This window comes from Mesitornis unicolor, unplaced genomic scaffold (genome assembly GCF_000695765.1).
Source record: "Mesitornis unicolor isolate BGI_N332 unplaced genomic scaffold, ASM69576v1 scaffold46518, whole genome shotgun sequence".
Lineage (NCBI taxonomy): Eukaryota > Metazoa > Chordata > Aves > Mesitornithiformes > Mesitornithidae > Mesitornis > Mesitornis unicolor.
The window spans coordinates 30,603-39,960 of record NW_010202066.1 but is presented as its reverse complement, the minus strand read 5'-3'; the positions used below and the strand labels follow the sequence as shown (position 1 = coordinate 39,960).

Genomic DNA, 9,358 nt, shown 5'->3' with positions numbered 1-9,358 from the left:
AGTGTTGGGGTTCATTTGATTCTGGAAGTTCACCAGCCTCACTGCTTGAAAGACAGATCAGTCATGTAAACATCTCCATTTCACTTATAAGGAAAAGAAATTTGGCAAATTTTACAGAAAGTTTTCCACTAAGAATCAGGGCAAGGTCACAAGCTGACATTCATTAGTTACCAGGGCCTCAGAAAGTTAAAAAAACCCAGTAACTTCTCATAGGTATTAATAATTACTTGGGGGTTTTGAATCTTTTTAATTCATACAAAGAGTCAGTTTCATGTAAATATCTGTGAAAAAACGATTTATTTCCTCTAACTATAACAGCTGATGATCTCAGCACAAGTGACCCAAGACATGATCTTCAACAGACAGCACTGCCTTAACATTTCTCTGCTGACAACCTCTTAGAAGCATGGCTGCTTTTTTCTTTTTTTAAATCTCCTACAGACATCTACTTCCAAGGATGTGAACAGCCTCAAACAGTAATCAAGAAATTGTACAGTGATCTCAAAGGACGCTTTAAAACATATTCCCTAGTCACAGCTTGCCTTGCTGCCTGGAATTCCACGTCCAGCACTGATCTTTTCCAAGTGCTAATGGTGCTGAAGAATACTTAAGAAATCCAACCAGAGACTGAAATGTATATTTTACATAACAATATCTTGCTCATCAAAAAAAGCAATCCAAAACAAAACCAAAAAAAGGGGAAAATAAAGGCTAGAGATACTCAAGTGTCTTTGCTTGAGGTTCACTAACCCCCTGCATGACCTGTAGAGATTTGCTGTGCTCAGACCAACATCCCCAGCTGCACAGAAGAAACACATTCCCCCTCAACTTCAGATGAGGGCATCTGGACAAAGATGATGATGTCTGTATGCCAGGACATAAGAAAGCCTTCTGTGGTGTTATTTATTGTAGCAACAGGCCCTGGCAACAGTTAGACTCCATGGTGATAACTAATAACCAAGCGCCCAAGGAAGAGACTGGGGCATTCCTACTCCCTGGACTTGCAGCAAGGAGCAGCAGATGGTCACAGCTTCACCATGGGCTGCAATCTCTCTAACAGGGTCGCTGTCACACGGCTGTCTTCTGAGGAGCTGCAGAACAACCAGGAAGCCAAAAGCCAGGTAGTGAATTCTTCCAGATAGACTCTCTATAAAGTATGTTAGGAGATGTCTTAGCATACAAGGACATACAGATAACTGAGAAATGTTTTTGCTGATGTTAACAGTAGCTTCAAGTCTGCCAGGGGCCTCTTTAAGAGAGGGGCTATCAATCAGCTTAATACAACCCTTACACTACAGGGGATGGAGACTCACCATTTGGCCACATGCATGACCTGATTTTACAGCACCTGAAAAGAGGCTTTTCACAGTCTGTCTCATTTGCCTCATTAAAGATACAATTAGAGGCACTTACCTCCCACACCAGTGATTAATTGCACACTGCAGCAAGGTGAGTTTTGCCTCCAAAAGTGGTTATGAGGTGAGGGGCATATATATATATATATACAAATATTATAGGATGCATGTGCACAGCCACTTTGTGAAGTTTGCAGAGTTGCATTGGCTCAAGCCCAAACATACAGAGAAGAGACAAAAATACATCTAGGCTCCAATCCTGTATTCCTTAGAGGTTCAAAGCTATTGTTTAAAAAGTGCACAGGTTAACAGTACTGAAACAATACTCCAATATAGTCGATTGGATTATGGACATATTTAGGCTTAAGGTCATTGCTTCCTTTCCAAAACACTCCAAGAGACCTTTCCTCACCATCAACATCCTCCTATGACAGAACATTGATAAGTGTCAGGAGTGCCTCTGTCTTCTACTCCACTCAGAGCTTGCCAATTCTGTGGGACTATTCTAGCTACCACCGTAAATGTTTAAGAAGCCCAAGGAGCTTCTCATTTGTTTCTTCATTTTCTTGTAGACTAAAAATGACAGCACTGCTGGAGCAGAGGCTGTCCCCTTGCAGGATGGCGCAGCTTGGTCAACAGGTATTTCAAAGGATGGAGCCAAACTTGACGATGAGACGGGTGAGGGAGACTCCCCTGAAGAACAACCAGAAAGACTTACATCTCAGGAAAGCAGCAATGTACAAAGCAGAGGTAAACAGTAACTGAAGCTCATACCAGCTCCACAAACGGGGATCTGGGAGCAAATAATCTTGAGACTCTGTTGCTACAGCCAACTTCTACACCCAGAAACATTCATGCTGCGACACCACAAGGACTGAGCTCTTAGCACTGGTTCAAAACCATGCAATAGCAGCAGGAAGTTCTTCCTAGCTGATGATTATGTTCAACAGCATGACACAAGCCTCACCACCAGAGCAGGCAGCAGGGTTGGTATTTTTCTTGGCAGGCGCCTGGAACAGACCAAGGGAACAAACTCAGCCTTGTCCCCAGGGGTAGCCCTCTCTAACAGGGATTAAGGCACACTGGAAAGACGTCAGTCTGCTGTTACTGTGAGTCAGTTTTTACAACAGGGTGGTCAGTGCAATGCCCCTGACTACCATCAGGTAGAGGCAGAAAGTAAATGCCATGTTACTGCTTAAGTTTGCAAGCAAAAGCTGCAGGGACAGTTATCATGTAGAGAAAAGTAAAAAAACGCCAGACATTGTCATGATGATAAGCAAAGGTCTGCTAAGAATTATTTTTTTTAAAGTACAAGTGAACAGTTAAGCCCAAATTTATCTATAATCTCAGGATACCATTGTAGTAAGAGTTGCTAATGGAAAAGCAGCACCATCTTTGGCGCATGTAAACCCCCTAATTTTGTAGTTTAACTCTTGTATTTTTCAAGTGCCGCGAACAGCTTACATTTCACAAACACACTAAATGGAAAATCTACAGTGGTTGTTTACTCTTTGTAATAAACAAAGGTTGTAATAAAATATTTCAAATCAAACACAAAAGGAATAATTACTGGTGTTTGCTATTCATTAAAGAGGACTTAACTCCCAATGCCACAGAAGGACATGATGAAAGGATTTCATTTCAGATTGAACAAAATGATTTGCTTGCTCTGAAATAAAGTGTTTCATTTAATTTCAAGTTCCTTTTCCTCCCACTTGCTAAAAGATAACTTCACAGGAAATTTCTAAACAAAGTTTTCGAAATCATGCTTCAATCTTCTGTTTCAAGGCAAAACCAAAAAAAAACCCCATACCGTACCACGATATTTCAACTACATTTTTCTCCTGAATGAATAGATTAGTAAAACCTAAACAAATTCACATCACTTGTCAACATTGCCCACTCATCATCCTTTTCTTTTTTGCCAAGATACGTTTTGCTGTATCCTGGCTTCTGACATTTATGTGTGCTGACTGACAGCTGAACTCCGGTGCTTTTTGGGTGACTGGTTCAGTTATTTTAGGAGAGGTATGGAGTCAGCCTCTACAAGATGGTAGATGTTCTGTATTTTTGTTTTACAACTAAAAAGTAAGCCAACATTGTCATACCCACTCTGCTTATAAAGACTGGCAGATGTCAAATAACTCTGATTTTGATTTGGTCCGTGTATTTTTCATACAAAAGCTCTCATTTCTGCCAATGGAGGTTGGGCAGATGGTAGAACTGTCAACTCAGGGCTGAAAAACCTAATGGGTCTTGGCAATAGAGTTGTTCGTTGTTTATTCATGTCTAATATGTGGAAACTAAACAGCCACTCCGAAGGGTTATCAAAATAATTTTTTTTTTTATTCTTAATTGCTGTTTCTAAATATATAATTAAGTGTTGGAATGCTTATGATCAGACTCAAATGTAACAATGCTGTTACAACAAAAATCATAGACCACAAAAGCACGTGAAAGTTAGGGTTCATTTAACAGAAGAGCACAGCAATCTCTATCAGACTGCCCATTAGCAGGCTTGTGCTATGCCATCCCAGCCTTGGTTTCTCTGACCAGATCATAGAACCATTGGGAACTTGAGTTGCTAGTAGCTCCCTATGGATTCTCTTTGGGAACAGGCTCAAAAATTAGCTTTGCAGCACACACCTTCCATGCTTTCCTGAACATGCTCCTCCAGGTGTAACTGACTACAGTGAGAAACTGAACTAGGTGCCTGCACCGTTCTTCAAGCCATTAAAAAGCCAACTGCAAAGTTTAAGCAGTGAAGAGAGCCTCAAGCAGGCCTTCTCCACTGGATGTTCTCTGTGTGTAACCTCTTAAATAAAAACTGTGGCATTGGAAATACATCATGAAGTTTTGTTTGACTGACAAGTGCTCTACAAGCACTAAGTTTTAATGTTTTCATCTTTTGAAGACGCACTCACCAGTGAGTTCTTCAGTAAATCATGGCCCTTTCAGGAAACAGAGAGGCAAAATTCAGCAGACATTCTTGAGGAGCTGAGGATGCTGGGAATAATCAAGAGCCAAAGTACCATTGCCAGGATTGGAGAAGTGAATGAAATCAAGGTGAGTACCATTATATGAGCCAGGACCCCTGCTGTGAGCACCCCAGGATTCAGTTTCTGCACATGCAAAGCACCAGGCACATCTTCTCTAAGGCTTCAGAAGCAAGTGGTTAAACACTGAACTATATTACGAGGATGTTAATACAACAGAAGCTGGCAGCAGTTTTCAGTTGTTTAGAGCTTCTGGGCTTGTTTCAAATGGGGACAAAGGAGGCAGTGACAGTACTAAGAACTCGCTCTTTGAAAAACTCACTGGAAGTTAGATGCCATAAACTTGTTTCTCAAGTCCACAAAACTAGAAGAAATGCTGTTTATAATTATGCTCAAATTAAGGCCTCAGAAATCCTAAAAATTCACACTTCTGAGAAATCTACAAATCACACTTAATCTTAGACTAAGAAACCATTACAAAATGGATTTTTTTAAAAAATTACAGATCTGGTATTTGACTATGAAGCTAGTGCCCATTTTCTTTTCATTCTGAATGATAAGTTCAGAAGCCAAAATAAATCTCAGGTTAAGCTTATTCTTTGTTGTCAAGCATTTTGTCAAGGATCAGATGCCCCTTCCAGATGGAGCTTCTAGTACAGATGACAGGAGGGAGAAGGTCTGCAGGGAGTTTGTAAGAAGTTTAATGCATTCATGGATGTGTGTTGTCCAAATCATGATCCCACAACTGCTTGGGATCAAATCAAGCTCAAACCAAAGATGATTCTGAGTAGCTTTGTCATTTGAGGCAAGCCATTCACATATCTCTAACCTTGGCCACTTGTATTATTGAAGATCAAACAGAAACTTTCATAAGAAGGACTAAACAAGAAAGTGCCACCGTACACTCTTGCCACTGGTGCTGCCAAACACATCTCCTACTGACACCACTTTGGAAAGTGTGGCTGGAGGGTCTCCGAGTACAGCAGCTCCACAGCCTTTACTTACGTCCCTCCGACATTTCTATAATTTTTTTTTTAGTATCTGAGAGGATTATCCCCTCTGTGGCTAAATTTAGGTAACATACTGCAGGCAGGCAGATTTTTGTATTTTTCCCCTTCATAAGACAGGCACATGTCTGTTCCTTTTTTCCTCCTGTATTAAAAAGCTGTCTGGTATTAAATTACACACACTCTTTTATTGACAGAAACTCAGTCTGTGCTACTGCTCCTTGGAGAATTTCTATCCTCCCAACAGGAGGAAGGTGCTTTTATTTTTTTTTTCTTCTTAAAATGAGTACAGCTTTTAAAAACGAACTTTGTACTTCTCTCTAACAAAGCCACCTTTTTCAAGTGATATTTTACATTTGAGCTGGGCCCACTGCTGGGCAACCTAACAAGTGAAAAACATGAATCTGTCACTAGATGTTAACTATTAGCTCTCCCTTAGTAGCAATAGGAAATTTGGCCTGTGCTACCTCCTGTAAGAATAATTTATTCCATTAAAGCTCAAATCCAGCAGATTACCTATGAACAGAGGGAACAAATGCACTGAATACAGATGCAGTAAAAAGGTTTATTACCCAGACATATTCCAACTTACAATATGCAACTCTGGATTTTGAGCATTAACATACACGTAAAGTCACTCCTGAAATTTTGGAACTGACCAGAAATAAGCATGAATGGCTTTATGCTGAATTTCAGTCCAGCACTAGCTTCAATGAAGGAGCAATTTCACAGACCTCGCCACTATGAAAAACTAATACAGCCAGGTTTGAGGGTTTTTTACCAATAATATTGGAGATAGAGGTACCCTCCCTGTGCTTAGTTCTCCATTAAAGCTCCATTAAAGCATTTGTATGCCTTAAGCCTTGGCAGTATTACCCCTCTTCTCAGGATTTCCTGACATTGCCAACACTGAAACAGCCATGCTAGAAGCCTTCAGTCTTCTGACCATCCCTCACTTTATCCTGAGCAAAGGAACTTCAAGCAGTACAGTTTAAGATGCCTTGTTATACCCCTTTCTAAGCATTACCACTCTAAAGGAGCAGTACTTTTTAGAACAACATTTTATGGGTCTGGAGTAACAAAGCCAAGGAAGATCCATATGTGCCACAAGATAAGCCAGCCTCTACAATTTTAGCAGTGGTTCTTACTCCAAATGCCAGCAGAGCCAGAGCTTCCACCTAAGATACCTGTATCTAGGCTTCTTTGTATGACTATGTTTCAGCATCTGGGGGGGGTGGGAAGTAACTGCTATTTTTCCCTCTAGACCATCAAAAATATTCTGGCTGATGTCAAACATGAAAAAGTTTAATCCTCAAGAGTTACATTAGGCTCCTAACAAACACTCCTACTCCCAGGAAACAGCAGAAGTTGAATTACAGGCAGCACTGGACACGTCAGTGCATTGGTGCACAAGCAGCTGTAGGATGTAGTTTATCGGGTACCTTTTGTCCAAATCTACCTTTAAAGGCACTGCTGCGCATGTGAGCTAGAGGGTAAGCAAGAGGACCAAAAGCTGCCATTTCAAAGAAGTGGTCTACGGGAATTTGAGCCATTTATCATGAGTTACCATTATAAGGGATGCACAGAGGTTATTTTAGTGTTTCATTGTTGTTAGCTTTCAATGCAAGTTTCTTGAAGCTTTGAGGACTCTTGAACACTGTTTAGCTCAAAGCTAAGTTCTTCTCTCAGCTCATATAGACACAGAACAATCTGGAAAGCAACCTGCTTGCTGAATACTCTGTTTAGATTGGACATATTGACAAGAATTTTCCATTCATCTCTTTCTATGCCATTCACAGTTTATCTTGGGTAAGGAATGACATACTCAGTCATACCTTCCCACTTTGGCTTTTGCTAGAATGGCCTTTGTCATTAGAAAGAGTTTCTTTTTTTTTGTTTCGCCTCTTGAAAGAGTCTTTTGTTTCATTTTTATGATGACTGAATATTGCTTTGTTCAGATTTTTTGTGTGTCATCTGCATTCAAAACGTCTCCTTTGTATATCAGTTTTCTTCCTACTGAATCATGCTCCACCTTCATCTCACTAGATGAGTCACCATCTATACTGTTTGCAGAACTTCACACTTCTGGCAGCAAGGCCTGACTTCTAGAGTTATTCATGGCAATAAAAGTCTGGGGAGCAGATAACTCAGGAAACTTGTAACAAGATAGTGATTATTTCAACCTTGGGTCCTTTGTTCGGGTTTAACACTGCTTATGATACAAAAAACAGTAGAATTCAGCCTCCTGGCTGCACAAATAATCACTGCATCTTCCCAGGAGTAAGCACTACCCTCAGCAGTAGAGCTCTAAGACAGGGCTGCTCATTTGTATGCAGCAGAGGCCAGCAGTATCATGATCACGAAGCTCTAACAAAACCATTCTTAAATCTCTTCAGCAGTAATAAAGTCACTTCCCTAAACACTTAGGGCCTCATTACCAAATCCCCACATCTGCTGGGTGTACAGCAACATTGCAAGCTTCACAGACACAGCAGAAATGGGGAATTCTCACTGCAGGCAACACTCACTCATGAGCGAGCACTGAGGTGATTAGCACATCATTCTTTCTAGGCTTCCATTGGTATCCAAGTCCATCATCTCCATACATGAAAATAAAACTGAAGGCAAGCAGCAAAGTGTCACCCCAACATCAAAATATACTCTGCTGAAAGCTTTTAATGTCTCTACAGACAGATGCCCTGGAACAGACACTGAAGAAACTACCAACTAGGCCAGAAAAAATTCAGTTTGGAAACAAGGAAGTGGATGATTTTACAGTGAACGACATGAAGACTTTAGCTGAAGCAAAGACCCAGGTCATCTAATTCCGCTATGTATTTTTCCAGTGTTTGCTTTACCATGCAAACCCCTCTACTTTTTATAAACTGAGCTAATGCAGACAGTTTATGTACAATCTACTACCAAAACCTGATTAACTGCAGCACAGTGGGTCCTATATTCATCTCATAGATACTGGAAATCCAGTTTTATTTTTTACCAAAAGCCTGGAAGATTACTAAAAAATACTCATAAGAGAAGAAACTTCTGTAGCAGTCTCCCCCCCACCCCCCCCAGCGAAAGATGCTTCTTCCACAGTCAATAAACGGACTATATTCAGTGCTAACTGGAGTAACATTCTGATCACATTTGGGTAGGAAAAGAGAAAGAACTGCTGCACATGTTTGACACATATCTACTTCCATCCCTTTCTACAAAGTATTAGAGATGTTTGTTGTTTTGCTCTAGGCTAGGGAAGAGGAACCGAACAAATGCCACACATTTTTTTCCCAGCAACTGCCCACCAGACTACACGTAAAAGGACTGCCCAGGTTTTAAAAGTCAAGGAAGTACAGACACCCCTCACCTTTAGGTGGTGAGCCAGGGGTACCACAGAAGGAAGTAACTGCAGTAAAAGCCACAGAAAACCGAAGACTCAGTCATAGAGTCCAATAGTTTACAACTGCATCAAGGAAACAATCTGGATTTACGTTGTCTTGCAAAAATGAAGAACTCCTCTCCTCCCTGCAAGCTGTCTTTTCTTGGCACATAAGTAAACGATTTCTCATGGGGCACAACTGAGTCTTCCTGCTGCCTACCTTACCTGTGAAAATGAGGTCTAAATTGTTAGACACTAATTGAAAATAACAAAACAAATGAGAAGAGCCAGGAAGACACAAATGAGTAACCAGCCAGTCACTGAGTTCAAGCACATACGTATTATCATGATTCTACCAAATTTACTTTTTTATTATTAAATTTAGCACACTTCTTGGATGGCTCCATGAAAAGCTCCTTTCCCTAGGGAGCAGGGAACAAGGGGTTTGGAAGGCATTTTATTACACATGGGGAGGCACAAACGCAGGAATCTGCAGGGAAAGAGCTGTGACCAGCAGGGATTTGGGGCAGTAGAACATGGTGGGATCCTAAAAGTAAGAACAAAGACTTCCAAACTCCTGTGCAGAGTAAGTGGCAAAGCAGTGAGAGCTCCTGATAGTAAGGT

The 9,358-nt window shown here is 40.8% G+C and overlaps 1 protein-coding gene across 1 annotated transcript; it reads left to right on the top strand.

The window, feature by feature from the left end:
• The first annotated feature begins 1,037 nt into the window (after window positions 1-1,037).
• On the top strand, window positions 1,038-8,864 carry LOC104545213. The gene is given in 8 exon segments (XM_010190289.1): window positions 1,038-1,121; window positions 1,928-2,105; window positions 4,270-4,421; window positions 8,049-8,174; window positions 8,610-8,670; window positions 8,673-8,716; window positions 8,780-8,805; window positions 8,807-8,864. Coding segments are annotated over 8 exon segments (729 nt in total).
• Window positions 8,865-9,358: the final 494 nt, after the last annotated feature.